Here is a 17,653-nt window from a genome sequence, read left to right on the forward strand (position 1 = left end):
AGCCGCTGAACTTCGAGGCCCAGGCCGTGCACACCGTGGTCCTGGAGGCGCTGAATAAGTTTGCGGACCCCCGCTTTATGGACCTGGACACCTTCCGGGACCAGACCATCGTGCTGGTCTCTGTGCTGGATGCGGACGAGCCCCCTGAGTTCCGGCCTCCCAGCGGCCTGTTGGAGGTGCAGGAAGATGCGCTGGTGGGCTCCCTGGTCGGGGTGGTCACTGCAGTGGACCCTGATGCGGCCAGCAGGCCCATTCGGTCAGTGAGGTCATTTCCTCCCTCTGGGAGAAGGGCTGGTGGCGCGAGGAGGGAGGGGGACGTGGATTTGGTGAAGGGAGAGTGGCCAGCTGGCTTGGACAGCCGGAGCAAAGCTGGCCAAATGGCTGGACCTTGCCCACTCCAGAGAACTCGGTGGTCTGTGGTTCCTGGGCTGACCTGGCTCTTTTGCGTGGTTTGGGGACTGGAAGCACCAATCCAGTCACCAGGCCTCCAAGGGCCAAAGAGGGGAGTGGGGTAGCTGGCCACAGTCCATGATGGACGCCGGGGGTGGGATTCAGGCTCCTTGCGAAGGGTGTGACCTTGTGGGTGTGACCCTGTGTGTCAAGGAGGATGTGAGGCCGGACAACAGGGGAAGCTGCCTGGAGCCTTCCGATGGGCTCAGCCCACAGCCCCCCCTCGGACACTTGGCCCCAAAGCCCAGGAAGCCCCACGCCAGAGAGGCCTCCCGGAGGGTGGTCTTGAGGGGGGAGATCAGAACCCAGGAAGCCCCCTCCCCTTTTGAAAAGGCAGGAAGCGTAGAAGGGAGGGAGGAAACTCTCCACGGTTGTGCAGCGGCCGCAAGAGACCACGACCGGTGTGGTGTGGCACCCGTGGCCATCCAGATCCCCAGGAGTGAAAAGAGGCGTCTCCTGGCATCAGCCTTGCGAGGCAGACCAGACGGGGACCCTGCCAGAGGACCCGCGTCTACTTTAGTGTAAGCTTCCATAAACAGAATCTTGCATGTCCAAAAATCTCTTCCCAGCCTCTTCTGCCCCCCTCACAGCTGGGCGGCCTCTTATCTGACTCTGCCCGCCCGCCACGGTCAGGGCCACTGACAGCCACACCTGGCCACAAAAAGAGGCCGGCCGGCATCCCCCTGTCTCCGCAGGGCTTAGCCCAGGAGCAGGGGTGGGGGGTTCTGAGCTGATTAAAATCAAGGAACACTGCCCCCCCACACACACACCTGGAAAGATGGTCAAGGAGTGTCACATTTTCTTTGTTTGTTCCGTTCATTCATTAGATTTATTTGCCAGCTCAGCCTGGCTTACAAACACTTCCTTTCTTGTCTGGAAATGGGTGGGGAAGGGTCTCAAAGGGCGAGGGGGGCGCAGCTCTTGGCGCTTTTTCAGGCTCCGAATGAGAAAAGGGCGGCTGAAATATTTACGGCAGGTCAGGCGGGGCCTCGCAGAGTGGAAAGTCAGCAGGCTGGTTAAAAAGCCATTCCAGGAAGCGATTACCGAGGCCGCCTTCGCTCCGGAGAATAAAACAGCCTGTCCAGGAAAGGAAGGCCAGCCTGCACTATCTGAGCTGGGGGGCGCAGGCGGGCTTAACGTCAGTCAAGGGGGCAGAGCTGAAATGAGTTTAGCATTTGCTTCTGGAAAGCACGGTTGGAATTAGCCAGAGTGGTGACATTTTGTATTTATTTACTCCATCCTCTGTTTGTGCGATGGGCACATCCACCCGTCTCCCAGCTGTGGCTCTGGGCAGCTCACGTAATTAGGTGACCAAGCAAACGACAAAGCTAATAAACCTGCACAAATATATAGGAAAAAACCCAACAACACCTCCTTTAAAACCAGATAACGCATCATTATAAGCAGGCCAGCCTTGCATCGATCGTCCCAGCCTTCTCTAGCGTGTTCCGAACCCCGACCGGACCCCCGGGCAGGTGGGCAGAGCCGTGGCGTGGGAGCCTTTCAGAGGCAAACCGGTCCAGGCCAACCCAACCTCCGGGGCGATGATGCTCCAAGGGCGGGCAGGAAAGGCTCTCCCCCCCCCAGCTGGCAGAGGAAGCTCCGTGATAGGCAGGGCCCGTCACCCCCCTCTCCTGTCGGACCTGATGGGACAGAGAGAGGGTGGCAGGAAGCCCTAACTAGGTGGAGAAGAGCTGGTGGGGCTTCTGCAGAGAGGGGAGTCTTGCTTTTCGTAACTACGGCGACAGGCAGGTGTCAGATGGTGGCCGTGTGACCAGATTTCCCCACCCCAGAAGCTCCGGCCCACGGCCGTCAGGAGCTCTGCGGCAGCCCCCTTGCCCACCTGCCCTGCAGCATCTCCATCTGCTGCCCCAGGAGGCTGGGACTTAGGCTCGGGGTGGGTGGGTGGGTGGGGGGCTTGGAAAGGCCAGAGGGGTCTGGGCGAGTGGATTTCTGCCCCAGGGATTCATGGCTTCTGCCGGTCGCAGGAGCTCTGGTGCTGCGAACACGGAGGGGCTGCAGTTCCTAGCTGGCCTGTGGTGGCTGCTCTCTGTGGGACCCGGGCTGGCAGGGTGCCCGCTTGCTAGGGCCTGGGGCTATGGGGCAGAGGGAGCCTCCCTCCGGCCTCCTTTCCTCCTGCCCCCTCTCTGGGGCCTCCTCCCGTTTGACATGTCTGCAGATCTGATGAGCGCCTGGCCGCTCTTTCCTCTTGGCCATTAACTTTATTGCACAGGCACTTTGGCAAAGAGCTAGACAAATGCGGCCTCTCTGCCCTCTGGGTGCCACCAGGCTGGGGTGGGCATCCAAAGAACCGGCAGTGTCAGCTGGAGCTCCATGGTGGGGGACGCACAGCTATTCCCCCAATGCTGACCTTCATCTGATGAAGTCTTCGCAGCCCAACCCTTGGCTCGCGATCAGCAGAAGCAGGGAAGCCAAGAAGAGACCCCAGCGCCAATTTGCAGGCTGCCTGCCTATCATGCCTGCCCTGCTCCCGCCTGGGCAGACCCTCCCCCACCTGTCCCTGGCAGCAGCTGCTGCTCTTTGGTGATGAACCCTTCTGTGCACATGCGTGGGGGGGGGCAGGAGGGGAGACCTGTGGCTGGGACGGAGAGGGGAGACCAAAACGAAACGGCCTCTGCCTCTTCCCTGGCTTCGGGTGGCTGGGCTGCACAAGGGCACTGCTGGAAGGGACAGCTTGCCGGGCCCGGCCCTGGCAGCCCTGTTTAGGCCTTCCCGAGGGGAGGAAGAGGCACGGGCACCTCCTGCACACAGGCAGGGCACGGCAGGGGGTGGGCTGACAGGCGGGGCTCGTGGAAGGACCCGGGCACGCCCGGTGCCAGACTGCTGCTGGGTCTGTGCCAGTGCCGGGTCTCCCATCCAGTCAGGCTGCCCACCTTGCGCTGCCCAACCTCCCCCCCCGTCTAGTCCTGCCTAGTCTGGCCAGCTGCTCATGGCTGCTCCGTCTTCTGGGCCCCTCAGGTATGCCCTCGAGCGCCCCGAGGACACGGAGCAGATTTTTGATATCGACGCCCAGACTGGAGCCATCCTGACCAGGCAGGCCTTGGACCGAGAGACGGCTGGCTGGCACAACATCACCGTCTTGGCCATGGAGGCTGGTGAGAGGGCTGGGTGGGTGGGGGGGTGGTTGCATGGAAGGCCTCTGCGAGTGGAGGTCTGCTGGAGCCTCACCCGGTGCCTGGCATTGCCCCCACCCCCAGAGGGGAGGCTGGCCTGGCAGAAGCGCCCCAGAGTGGTTGTATGAACCCTGCAGCAAAAAGGGGGTCCTCAGGACGAGCGGCACCATCTTGATTTGGGGGAGGGGGCAAGAAGGGGCTACCTTTGAAGGGCTGGTCCTGGGTGTGCCAATGGCGTCCAGCTTGCCCACAGCTCTGTATGGAGTGTGTCTGCTTTGCCCCTGCCCCTCTGATTCTCCCCCTCCCCGTTTCTGCTTTGTTTCCCTTCTGCTTTTTTGAAAGAGGCCTCTGTGGGGAAAAGGGGCTGCGGGGGGGGGGGAGCAGAGAAAGGGCTGGAGGAGGGCTGAGCCCTTGGCCGTGCCACCCGTCCCAAGGGGCTCTTCATGTTTCCAGGGTGGGTCGGAGTGGCCTTGCGGAGGCCCAGGGGGGTCTGGGGGGGGGCAAGGCTGCGCATGAGGCCAACCAGTCCTCCTGGTCGCCCGTTTCGGGGGCTTCTGTGAGGGCTCAGTTCACGCAGCAGGTCTAACTGGCTTATCGGCTAAAGATGCCTTTGCAGCTGGCTTAGTGTGGTCTTAGGTAGTCTGCTGTGCAAGGCCACGATGGTTCTGCGTATTAACTGAGAAAGCCTGTTGTGTAAGTGCCGTTATCGTGGTCCACTCAAAGTCCTGTGGATCCGCACAGCTAAACCTGGACTGCAGAGACCCCAAGATCCTCTCCTCACTCTCTGGTCAGTCTTTGGTCATTGCGTGAAGACCATCCTAGTTCAACCACCCTTGTTGTGTTTGATAAGTTGGAATGGACGGCTGTCATTCTCAAGAGTTTTTCGTCTTGTTTTCATTGATAAGGAAACCCAATGGTGCTTTTTCACGAGGCAACTAAATTTCATTTTTGATGTATGCCGTTGTGCCCACAGTAAAATGACAATAAAGATTCTCTTATCTTAAAGTAGACTTTCTGGTTTTTGTCTGAGGATTTGGAAGGATTTATATTCCTTGCAGACATCTGGTCATTTGCATTCTTTTAGAGAGTTGCTGAGACCACTTGGAGATTTATTTGTGTCCTCAAGGTCACCTGAGTGGTGCAAATGGGTGTGGAGCAAATACCAGCGGTCTGCAAGGAGTATAAATCCTCCCATTCCCCACCGTCCAGTCAGAGCAGAAGAAGCCTCTTGGATGAGAAGCGAAACGTCTTCAAAGAAAAACAGGAAAGTCCAGTCGCCTCTTGAAAAAGCACCTTTGGGACAACCTGGACCAGGATGACGGGGAACCTCCATAGACATCAGTAAGGAAAGGTTGAGGACTGGCTCTTGGCTAGGATTTTTAAGCCAGATGTGCATCCACTCAGCTGCTGTGCCATCTAGCCTTCCCTCAACTGGCTGTGTCATCAGCGTATCATGGGAGACTCTGTCAAAGGGTTGCTGTTGAAGTAAAGGTATATTAGGCCTGTCGCACGGTGTAACGTCGACAGAGAGGGCCTGACTTTGGGCAGACTCAGGGGGACAATGGAGGGCCGGGGGGGGGGGGGGCAGGCTGGCGTATTTGGGTCAGTGGGATTTGAAAGAGTCAGACACAGCTTAGCAACTGAACAACAACAAACGCCTGTGGCCTTCCAGCAATCTCAGTTACCCGTTAGAGAAATTAGGCAGGGCTCTTTTGGTAAAGGTTGTTTCTGACTTCGGGAATTATCACATTGTTCTCGGGGTACTTACACTTATTTGTGGTTTTAAAACTTTTTATGGGGGTCTGAAGCTCCCTTGGACCTCCTTGGTCTTCTTTCAAAGCTCTCTTCCACTTTTCTACCGCTTCGCACCCCCCTCCCCCCCCCCCGCTCCCCGAAGCCAAATCTTCACTCTCATTGGATGCTGTTTATCTGGGCCAGGAGGTTTAAACTGACTGGTAGTAAATGGTGATTTCCCACACCGTCTTTCCGCCCGTCTCCCCTTTGCTCTTTGCAATTTCTTCCTGAAAAGCTCAGCCTGGTGCCGGGAGACTCAGGCTGCTCAGCGCTTCCTTTATTACCTGTTAGCATGTTGCCACCCTTGCAAAGCAGCCGGCGAGGCACTGACTTCCTTTCTTTTTGCTTGTATTTTGAAAAGTCCTCTCTGTTATTCTTCAGATTCCTTGGCTAACCTCCGCTCATTAGGAACCTTCCTTGCCTCTGCAGTTCCGGCTCCCCCCCCCCCCCCCGCTCCCCACCGCCTCTTCAGTCTGCAGATCCTCTGAGCAGACACAATGCCTTTTTCTACTCCGTTTTTAAATTTCTCATTGCAATTATTTGCTATTCTCCTTTTAGTATCTCCCACCACCAGCAATCTTGTGAGCTCTTTTCTCTTTAGTTCTCCTGCCATAGAGGTCCGTTTATTAAAAAATGGTCTTCTGAAATCTGAGACACACATTAAAATTCCCTTAAAATTAAGGACTCTGGTATTACGTCATCAGTTTTCCCCACCCACCCCCAGCTCCTTCCCCTTCCTTAATTAAGTCTTCCTGTGGGCTGCTGGCCTTATGGGGGCCGCCCTTTCTCCCACCTTCCTAGAGAGAATGGGGTCGGCCAGTCCTCAGGCATTCCCTGAAAGGGCTGTTTGGAAGATTGAGTCTCCCAACAGATGTCAAGAAAATTAACTAATTAAAATCAAATCATGTTTCTTTGAAAGCATCCTCCACGTCTTCCCTTTGGCAAGATGATCCATAGCACAGTAGATACTAACGATAATATCGTTTGTTGTTCCTCATTTACTAGATAACAAGGCTATGAACCCCCTGAGCCTTTTGTTAAATGAGTGGAATAGAATACAATAACGGAGTTGGAAGGGACCTTAGAGGTCATGTAGTCCAACCCCCTGCTCAGGCAGGGAACCCTATACCATTTCAGACAAATAGCTATCCAATCTCTTCTTAAAAACTTCCAGTGTTGGAGTACCCACAACTTCTGGAGCAAAGTTGTTCCACTGGTTAGTTGTTCCCACTGTCAGGAAGTTTCTCCTTAGTTCCAGGTTGCTTCTCTCCTTGATTAGTTTCCATCTGTTGCTTCTTCTCCTGCCTTCAGGGGCTTTGGAGAACAGAATAGAATAACAGAGTTGGAAGGGAGCTTGGAGGTCTTCTAGTCCAACCCCTGCTCAGGCAGGCGATCCTATGCCATTTCACACAAATGGATGTCCAGTCTCTTCTTAAAAACCTCCAGTGTTGAAGCACCCACAACTTCTGTAGGCAACTTCCGTTCCACTGGTTATTTGTCCTCCCTGTCAGGAAATTCCTCCTTAGTTCCAGGTTGCTTCTCTCCTTGGTGAGTTTCCATCCGTTGCTCCTTGTCTTGCCCTCCGGTGCTTTGGAGAATAAGTTGACCCCCTCCTCTTCTTTGGGGCAGCCCCTGAGATATTGGAAGACTGTCATCAGAGAGGAGGTATCCTGGTCAGGCCTGGTCGACGTCCCCCATCCTTGCTTCTGGCCACCAGCCCTCTCCACACGCCGATGGGTCCGAGGGCCAGCTGCAGGGCCTCCGTCTGTCCCCTGCAGGGAGCAGTGTCATCCTTGCACCAGGAGCGGCACTGCTGCAGGCCACGGTGTGAGCCTCTCGGGGTGGTGGTGGTATTGCTGCAAGCCTGGAGGAGGCAGCGCCTCAAGCATCACACAGGTGCCGCCGTCGGAGAGCCTCACACGCATGCTCGCAGTTCCATTTGTGTGGTGCACATGCTCGCAGCCTGTTTGTACGTGTGCGCACACGTGCGCACTTAAGGCTCCTGCTCCTCCCTCTGCCACTGGCCCACCAAAACAAAAAGGTTGGAGACCCCTGTTCTACTCCAACCCCCTGCTCAGGCAGGAAACCCGACATCATTTTGGATAAATGGCTGTCCAATCTCTTCTTAAAAACCTCCAAAAATGGAGCAGGCACAACTTCTGGTGGCAAGCTGTTCCACTGGTTAATTGTTCTCACTGTCAGAAAATTTTTCCTTAGTTCCAGCTTGCTTCTCTCCTTGATGAACTTCCATCCGTTGCTTCTTGTCCTGCCTTGAGGTACTTTGGAGAATAGATTGACCCCCTCTTCTTTGGGGCAGCCCCTGAAATTCTGGAAGACTGCTATCATGTCACCCCTGCTCCTTCTCTTCGTTAAACTAGACTTCTCCAATTCCAGCAACCGTTCCTTGTATGTTTTAGCCTCCGGTCCCCTTAATCATCTTGGTTGCTCTTCTCTGCACTCTTCCTAGAGTCTCAACATCTTTTATAGATGAGAATACCTTGGTAAGGCCACACTTACAAGAAGATAAGGTTCATTTAGAACAGACATGTCAAACACAATGCCCGGGGGCCGGATGCGGCCCATGAAGTGGTTTCATGTGGCCCGCGAAGCCATCCTGGAAACAGTGAGGGAACGGCCCCCACTGCCTTGGCACTTGCCCTGGTCCCATCTCCTTCTGCCAGAGACCCTCAGATCTGTCCCACTCCTGCCCAGGCCCCCATAGGCACCCTTGAGGCGAACAATGTAGAGCTGGCCACGCCCACCCAGTAGGCCATATGCACTCTAGCCACGCCCACCCAGTAGGCCACACCCACCCTGGCCATACCCACCCGGCCCCCTGAGGGCAACCGCAATGCTGATGTGGCCCTCAATGAAATTGAGTTTGACACCCCTAATTTAGAACAATTTGTTTGGGAGGAAATGAAACTCTTGGTGACTCTGGCTAATTGCTCCATTCCCACCAAGCGCTCCTAAGGATCGTTCCATAATCTTCTCGTGGATGCCTGGGACTGATGCTCAGGCTAATTTCTTAAGATGTCGGCCACGGAAGGCATGCGCCTCTTCGCATTTCAAGCTCTCAGGTGTGCCACTTATTTGGAGGGGAAACCGATAAGGGACGCTGGGAGACCCGTTTCCTGGCTCTGGGAAGTTGCTCCCTGGAACCGAGAGGCCTGCCTGGGACTCTCCGAGCTGCTCTGCAGGCGTCTCCCTGCCCTCCATCAAGGGTGCCCCCCGTGTGGGGGTGAAACCTCTGCCAGGAAAGCACCAAGCGCAGGGAGCGTCGAGGGCGCCACCGCTCTGAACCCTGAGCTGTGGAGATCCTCTCCTGTCGGAGCCTCCCTCCGATCCCTCCTTTGCCAGCAGGAAGCACACGCGGGGTTAGGGGGGGCTTGAGCAGCTCTTGGGAAATCCGCCTGCCCCCAGTCAGCAATTACCCAGGAGGCAACCTTCTCACCCGCCTCAGCTGAGTTTGCAATTCTGTGGGGGGGGGAGGGGCTGATCTGCTTTGGGTTCAAGGTTGAGAGCAAACACATTTTCTGCAAAGCTGCGGGTACGGTTTCCGAGGGAGCTGTTAGCCAGGGGACGCAAGCCAGGACTCAGCAGCGCCTGGTCTGAACCTTACAAGCCAAACCAGGTTTAGCCAGGAAGGCTCTGGAGGGCTCGGGAAAACAGGCTCCTCCGGGCTGCACTTCAGCAGCACTGATGTCCTTCTGCTGCCAACCCACGGACACCCCTGGGCTGTTTCAGCCGGGGCCCGCCCCCTCCCCTCTGACTCCACGCCTGCCTCCTTTCGTGGAAAGCGAAAACCTGCTGCCTCTCCCCCACCCCATAGCCGATCCAGAGCTGCCCAGGAGGAATTGGCGCCAGGATGGGACGCGCAGCAGAAGTCCCAAGACCACTTTGGCTGCAGGGAGGGGGGCAGGGGGAGACCCACCCATGGCCGACTTGAGATCCCCTATTCTGCCCAGCCAGAGCACCTCCTCGCAGGCCTTGGAGTGGGGGGAGGTGGCTGCCTCGTGGCAGGCTCCCTTCCCTCGCCTCTGACCCCGGGGAACCAGGGCAGCCAGGGGTATGTTTGTGTGAGCAGCAACCCTCTCCTCCTCCCCACCTCGCAAGCAGCCACGCACACACAACACATGCCACGCTTCTGAGCTCCGGGTGAAGGCAGGCGAGGGACCCAGCCAGGCTACCTGGGTGCTTCTGGGGCAGAGGGGGCCTCTTTCCCCTCCCCTCCTCGGCAGAGGCTGAGCTGCATCACTGGTCCCTCCCCCTCCCTCCCCCTTCCCCAGCTGCCTCCCCAAAGAGGAAGCCCCCCCCCACACGAAAGCTGCTCTTCCCCACTTCAAACAAAGGCGGAGGAAGCCAGGGCCACCATTGGAGGCTCCCCCACCTTGTCTTTGAAGCTGCTGCCCGGCGCTTCCCCTCCTTCGGGGCTCAGCTGTGCCGGTGGAAGCCGCGCTCCCTCGCTTCGGAAGGGGCCGGTGCAGCAGCGGATGCCGGATTTCGCTGAGCGCATCATCCAAAGCCAGCGAAAGGAGGACGACGCTTGTCTGGATGGGAGGTGGGAAAAGAGGGAGGGAAGCAGGAGACCCACACTGACAGGAGGGGAGGGGAACTCTGCCCCCTCCTCGCCTTGATCCAGCAGGCTGTCGATGAAATGCCCAGATTCCCAGGCAAAACCTCCCCCTTCTGGGCACCTCCGGGGGTGGGTGGTGGGTGGGAGAAGGTGGTCCTGTGTTGCGGAACAGCTTCTGCCTGAAGTCAGCCTTGCTGCCCTCCTCCTCCCCACACCCCCCATGCTATGGGCCCTCCAGATGCAGTTGTGGGGAATTTGGAGCCCCTCCATAGCTGCTGCTCCTGCCCGTCGAGGTGAACCCTTTGCAGGCTATGCGGAGTCACTCCTTGTACCCTCCCCCGGCCTGCCTGCCATGGGTTCCCCTGGCCAGGTTGCCTCAGTTGCCCTCGGCGTTGCCCTCCAGCCAAAGGGTGTGCCCAGAGGCTGCCCACACAAGGGAAAAAGGCCGCCTGGGGCAGCCGCACATCCCTCCTGGCTGGCACCATACAGGATGCTCGCCTTAGTGGGTCTCCTTGAGGACATTCAGTCCATCCCTGCCCCCAAAGGCCGACCGCGGCTGCCAAGGGAGGGGAGCTCTGTTCTCAAACCGCTTCCGTTGAGATCCAGCTGTGCTCGGGAGTCACTCCTGGCCTGCTTCTTGCAAAGCTCTTTCGGCAGTCCAGGAGGGCTCTGCCCCCCCCCTCCGTATTGGGGGGAGACCTCTTCCTCCAGGGAGGGCCCCACTGGTGCTGTCTCTGCCTTTCTCGGCCCCACTTTCTCCTCCGTCGAGTCTGGTCTGACTGGGCAGAACAGAGCGAGGCGGACGCCTGCCGCTTGGCGTGAGGCTTGGCGTGGGTGCCAGCTGGAACTGCGTCGGCCTTTCCTGAATCCGCATCACGCCAGGGGCCCCGATTCCTTTCATTTCGCGCCCCCGTTTATTCCGGTCGCTTTTCATTCCCATCCCAAGCAAAGAACCCTCAGGAATAATTTCCGCTTGTTTCTGGCAGGAAGAGATGGAGGCAACCTCGGGGGACGTTGGCCCAAACACTGGCTGCTCCGCTGAAGTGCCAGCAGAAGAGGGTTCAAATTCTGCCGGAAGCATTTTTGTTCTGGCTGCTCATTAAGGAGGACAAAGGAATTGGGGGGGAGGGGGGCTTTTGATCCAAGGGGGAGGAGAGGCTCCAGGTCTGCTTAGCAGAGGCAGAAAAGGTGCCCCCCCAACACCAAAACCTTTTGGGTCTTGCCCTGGTCCAAGGGCAGAATGTTCCCCTCTGCCCGAGCTCAGAAGGCGTCAAAGGTGGAAGCGGGCATTGCTCGGAGGGAGCAGCTCGGCAGGTCGGGTGCCGGGTGCCAAGGAACAAATGCAGGCGGATTCTCAGTGGCAAATGCTTGTGCAGAAAAGAAAGGGGGGGTAAAGCCGTTGGGGAGGCATCAGCAGGCATGGGGGGGCACTGAGTGGCACGGTGCGTTTGGCGGGTGACGGCCTCATTCCTGGGCTCGGCTGCCGGCAGGCTCTCTGCTTCCCAGCCCAGCCGAGCCAGGTGCCGGGCCAACGGGTTGGGCAGCCGCTGGGAGGCCTGTCAGGCGGCATTAGTGCCTGGGCAGGCGGTTGGCGGCTCTCCTGTCAGGAAGATCTGACTCATCCATTTTAGCTGTCTAGGCGCTCCTGCTACTGACATTATCCTTAACGTTTTGTAATCATGAAATATTAATGGCGGATATTGAATTTAAAGTGCAATTTATGTCTGAATCCCTGGCTGGAAAGGGCAGTTGCAAAGGTAAGCCTGCAGAGTGCCTTGCAAGGCGGGGGGGGGGAGATTCGGCCCCCGGAGCCGGCAGGGAAGGCAGAGAGGGGCGTGCAGGGTGGGAGAGAGGCGCCCATCCCCCACCCAGGCCATGCCTCCTTTGAGGACAGGAGCAGGAGGGCCCCCCCCAGCACAGCCTTTGTGGGGCACAGCTGCAGGTAGGAGGGAAGCAGGAACCCCGCAACGGACGGCTGTAGGGAGCCCCAACTTCTCCATTTTTGATGGCGCAAATGCCGTGGCCTAACTTTGAGGTGGCGGCTATGTCCGGCCTTTCTCCCCTGCCCGATTTTGGAGAGGAGGGCTGAGCTTGCCCAAGGATTTGGGGCAGCAGCTGGGCTGCCGTGGGTCCTGCCCTCTCAGCTGGGCACCGAGCTGTGGTTGTGGCTGGCCGAGAGGACGGGGGCCGGCTCATCAGGTTGACCTGAGCTCCCGGCTGAGGTTTGTGCCAGGGAGCCGTTTGCCTTCCTTGGCTCTGGCAGCGGCCGGTGGGAGCGGAGGGGACGAATCCCCTGCCAGGGCCCGGCTTTAACCATAGCCACAGTTTGGGCCGCTCTCTCGTTGCCTTTGCCCCCCCCCCCCGGGAAGGAAGAGGGGAGCAGAAGTGCCCATGGTGGTCCCGGACCCCGGAGAAGAGGAGTGCCAGGGAAAACCACCGGGCATCTGGGCGGGGTGTCTCTCCATGCCAGGAGCAGGCGGGGGTCTCACCCTGCTTTCCTGGGACTCGGCTGCCATCTGGGGCAGAGGTTTTCCTGCCTTGGGGCTTGGCACTGGGGTGGGGCATTCTCCCCCCCTCCGCCTTACCTGCTTGCTGCAGCCACCTCCTCCCTGCTTGGGCTGTGTGTGGGGGTCCCCGTGGACCTTCCCGGTTCAAATGCATCTCCCACCTTCAAATAGATTCCTTCTCCTGCTCCCCCCCCAATTTGTATGATCAGCTCGGCTTGTGGGGGACTCTGCTCCCCTGGGTTCCAGGCCAAAGCCCTTCTCCCCTGTGGCCCTCAGGCCCCAAGCAAAGAGGGGAGCCCGAAGAGCCGAAGAGCCCTTCGTCCTTTCTTCCCCCCACATTCCCATCCATTCGTTCACACACACACACACACACACACACACACACACCGGTCCAGCCTCCCTCCCCCAGGCAGCTGGTCTCCCATCACCAGTCCGGATCTCACATTCACCCCCAAAACTAGCTGCTAAGGAGCGACACCCCAGGATTCTGGGGGTGGCTGATCAGGGCCAGGATGTGCCTGCCCTGCCAAGCATCCTTGCTTTGCACGGCCCCCAAGTGAAATGGGGCACGTAGGCAGGGTCCCCCTGGGAACCCCTCTTTCCCGGCCCTTCATGCCCTGCCCCACCCCAGGTGGATCTGCCCTCCCCCCCATGACCTCTGCAAAAGTGGCCCCACCCCTCCCACTGCTCCTGGCTCCACCTGTGGGTCTGGAAGTGTCTCCTGCCCAGGCCTCCCTCTATGGGGGGGGCTTCTGCTGGGACCAGCAGGTGCCAAGCCCCCCCCCCAATGGTGTCCTCAGATTAATGGATTCCAACTCCAGGAGGAAATGTAGAAAAACGGCGTGTTTAATTTTAATTTAGGAAACTATTTAGGTAGCAGCCTTGTTTCCCTGCTACTGTCAATCACGTTTTCTCAAGGCTGACATCAATTAGTTTAAAAATATTGAATGTAATTTTGCCTGACACAACATATTGCAGTCTCTGCAAAATATAATTTATTTTAGAAGAAGAAATAATTAAACTAATTTGCATGTCAGTCAGCCAAGCTGGGACGCTGGGGAGGGAGCTGCTGGCGGAGGCAATGGATTCCCCCCCCCCTCGTGCCACTCTGGGGCACAGCCCTCCCATGGCATCACACCCCTGGGCCACACCCGGCGGCAGCAGCAGCTTTTCCAGGGCCGGGAGCCCCACGGGACCGTGGGCGCCACTGGGGAAGCTGAAGCTGGGAAGGGACCAAAGGGCATGGCAGAGGGGGCTGAAAGTGGAGGTGCAAATCTCCACACGCCGTAGACAATACGGCATTTAAGTCAGCAATCCAAGCATTTTAAAACCGTTTTATTTCTATCCTCTGTATTGATCTATTGATCTATCTATCAAATTCATAGGGCCCCTGCTTCACACAAAGTGACTCTGGGTGGCTTACAATAAAACCGCTGACCGGGTGACAAGGTAAATTCTGCCTCCCCCTCAACTAAGGCGGTTTAAAATCAAAAAGTGCTTAAAGTCCATTCATTGAAGGAAGCAGGGTGGGCGTCTCCCACTGCCTTGCAAAGGCCTGGCCAAGCCCCAGGTCTTGGTGGCTCTTTTAAACCACAGCTGGGGGGGGGCTCTGGATCTGGGGGACCCTCCCTCCAGAGAGCCGGCCAGGCTGCAGGGAAGGTGACTTCTGGGGTCTCAGGAGCTTGTTTAATCCAAGGAACCCCGAGGGCCCCAACCCTGCCAGGTTGAGTCAGCCGGGCAGATCCTATGGGGAGGGGCTCTCCCTCAGGCACCCGAGCCCTGCGTTAGGCAGCGCTCCATGGCTGGAGACTTGCACACACACACACACACACACATACACACACCACACACACTCCCCCCCCGGAAGGAAACCATCAGTCGGTGCCGCTCGGGCAGCAGAGCTGCTTGGTGGGCCCGCCTTTACCGTCCGCACCTCTGCCTTCTGGAGCAGTTGAAGCTTCCAGCTGGTCTACAAGGGCAGCCCCATTCAGTCAAGCTGCAGAGTGACTAGAACTCACACCATTGTCTCAAGCCCCCCCCCCCCCCGATCTAGGAAAGGGTGCAGCTTGCGCACCAGATGAAGTTGTGCCAAAGCCTTCTTGGCCACAGCTGACACCTGCAAGGGCCTGGAGTCCAAGCAGACCCTCAGGTTGCACATCAACCTTGAAGGGGGAGGTGCTACCTCTTCTGGGCAGCCCAAACACCCACAGACACAGATACACACACACACAGACACACACAGACACACACACACACAGGTCAGCCTTGCTAGAGCTGGGCCAGAGGCAGATCTTCCCCATCCAAATCCACAGCACCTCCAGGCACTGGGACCGAACCTTGACAGCCTCACCTGGCTGGCCCAGGGTTCAGAGAAGCGATTGCAGTGAGCTTAGAAGCAGATTCATGCAGGTGCTGAACAGGAGAGGAGAAAGTACCAAGGCCTGCAGCACCCCACAAAGTGGACCCCTCCCCTTCCCCCCAACACCCACTGGAACTGACCCCTGAGAAGAGAGGGGAAGAATCTGCACAACGCCATTTGCCACCGTCCCCAGCGCCCGGAGAGTTGGGAGCCAGCTGTGTGCTGCAGCTGCTGAAAAAGCCAGGACAGTGCTAAGTTGCATCAACAGAGGGATAGAATCAAGATCACGTGAAGTGTTGATACCACTTTACAAGGCCTTGAATAAGGCCACACTTGGAACGCTGCATCCAGTTGTGGTCACCTTGATGCAAAAAAGATGTTGAGACTCTAGAAAGAGTCCAGAGAAGAGCAACCAAGATGATTAGAGGACTGGAGGCTAAAACAAATAAGGAATGGTTGTTGGAATTGGGTATGTGTAGTTTAAGGAAGAGAAGGGCGAGGGGTGACATGATAGCAGTGTTCCAATATCTCAGGGGCTGCCCCAAAGAAGAGGGAGTCAAGCTCTTCTCCAAAGCACCTGAAAGCAGGACAAGAAGCAATGGATGGAAACTAATCAAAGAGAGAAGCAACCTGGAACTAAGGAGAAACTTCCTGACAGTTAGAACAACTAACCAGTGGAACAACCTGCCTGCAGAAGCTGTGAATGCTCCAACACTGGAAGTTTTTAAGAAGAGACTGGACAGCCATTTGTCTGAAATGGTATAGGGTTTGCTGCCTGAGCGGGGGGTTGGACTAGATGACCTCTAAGGTTCCTTCTGACATCATCATCATCGTTGTTATTATTATTATTATTATTATTATTATTATTATTATTATTATTATTATTATTATTATTATTATTATTATTATTCACACAGTCAGCCAGATGTTCAGACTGGATTTGGCATTTTTTTCTACCTATCGAGTCCTTCCCAAGGACCTGGGATAGGCAGATGTGGATGTTTGATGGTATTACAGATCTCGTTGCAGGATGGAAGCAGTTCCTAGTAAGGCCGCCTTTTGCAATTGACTGAGGGCGAATTTGTCAATGCCGATGATGGTGTTCAAGTGGTGCTCCAGTTGTTTGGGGATTGCACCCGAGGCGCCTATGACTATTGGAACTACCCTTGCTTGCCTTTGCCACAGCCGTTCTATTTCTATTTGTAGGTCTTTGTATTTTGCTATCTTCTCCAGTTCTTTCTCGTCTGTTCTGTTGTCTCCAGGCACTGCCACGTCCACTATCCAGACTTTTTTGTCTTTCTTATCGACAATTGTTAAGTCTGGGGTGTTATGTTGCAGGTGCTTGTCTGTTTGCATTCTGACGTCCCAAAGCAGTTTATCATTTTCTATGACTTTCTCTATTTTATGATCCCACCAGTTCTTGCTTGCAGACAAATGATATTGCTTGCAGATCTTCCAATGCACCATTGTTGCTACTTTGTCGTGCCGCTGCTTGTAGTCAGTCTGTGCGATCTTCTTGCAGCAGCTTTCCAGGTGATCCACTGGTTCTTCAGCTTCTTTGCATAGGTGGCACTGACTGTCTGTTGCTGTCTTCTCAATTTTGACTTTGTACGCATTTGTCCTTAAGGCTTGGTCTTGTGCAGCCAGGATTAGTCCCTCGGTCTCTTTCTTCAACTTTCCTGCTCTTAGCCATTGCCAGGTCTTGTTATTATCTGCTTTCCCAGCCATTTTTATAAATGTACTGGCCACGGAGTGCTTTGTCTTCCCACGCCTCTATTCTGTTCTTCATTTGGTCTTTCTCGTAGGCCTGTTTGGTCTCTCCAGTAGTCAGTAAAAGCCTTCCTGATATACTAATTTCAGTGCATCTTCATCGTTGTCCTTCAGATATTCTTCCAAAGCCATTTTTTTTTCTTTTTCAACCATCTGATGTCCTTGCAGCATTCCACGCCCACCTATTTGCAAGAAAACCACCAGGCTCACCAGTACCAAAAGCCGCTAAGGGGTTTGGGTGGAGACCCTACCACTGTCCTGGCTTGGCCACAGGGCACCTGCACGTGTGACCCAACTGCTAAATCCCGGCCCGGCCGCCGACTCAAATGGGTCCAGTTCCTCTGTTTCCTCCGGGAGTCTCCCCAGGGCAGACCGACCCACCGCCTCCACAGTCTTCTCCAGAGAGGCAAGGTCAGAGACTGACCGACTGAAAATCGTTGGTGTGCTGCAGCTCCACTTTCAAGGCTGGGGACCCCTCCCCGTCTTCCCGAAAGACCCGACAACACAGCCTGCACACAACTGCAGACCCCTCCCCGGCTGCTTCGGTTCTTGGCATTTTTCTTCTGAGTTCAACTTTGCTTTAAAGTTGCTTTGCTTGTGGTTTTACTTATGAACCCCCCCCCCTCCGGGAAGGTTGCTTTCTTTGCTAAGTGCCTCCTCTGTAGACATTGAGAAGTAGACCAGCTCAATCCCATTGTCTGGTAAGCGCTGGCTGGGACTCCTCTTTGGAGAAGGGTTGCAAAGATGGCTCAAAACGAGAGCCTCTCTGCAGCCGGGGAAGGCAGCCAAGCTCCAGAGGGCGCCAGGGCCTCCTGAGCACCCCCTGCCTTCTGGAGATCCGCTCTGGGCCTGCGCTGGTCCCCTTCAGTTCTCCTTGCCCGTTGTGAAAAGACGAGATAAAATGGGAGGTGGGACGCCAAAGGGCCCCCCCGTGCGGTTTGTTTTCTCCAGTTCTGACTTTCGGAGAGCCAAGATTGCTTAGCTAAGACCCTCCATGTTAGGTATGGTACGGGAGGATGTTTTCTGGGGGGGGGGTCTGCAGCCAGTCATGGCAATCAGGAGG

General features: G+C 56.4%; 1 protein-coding gene across 1 annotated transcript in view; it reads left to right on the forward strand.

Annotated features, from left to right (window-relative positions):
• Positions 1-17,653, forward strand: part of CDH22 (cadherin 22) — a gene marked incomplete at its 5' end in the record, with an annotated part of 46,951 nt that overhangs the window by 18,792 nt on the left and 10,506 nt on the right. Inside the window, 2 exons of the mRNA XM_081325355.1 lie at positions 3-256; positions 3,430-3,566. Of these exons, the coding sequence (XP_081181481.1) occupies positions 3-256; positions 3,430-3,566 (391 nt within the window). The remainder of the gene's footprint in view (positions 1-2; positions 257-3,429; positions 3,567-17,653) is intronic.

The sequence above is a fragment of the Vipera berus genome, assembly GCF_964194415.1.
Source record: "Vipera berus genome assembly, chromosome: 3".
Classification (NCBI taxonomy): Eukaryota; Metazoa; Chordata; class Lepidosauria; order Squamata; family Viperidae; genus Vipera; species Vipera berus.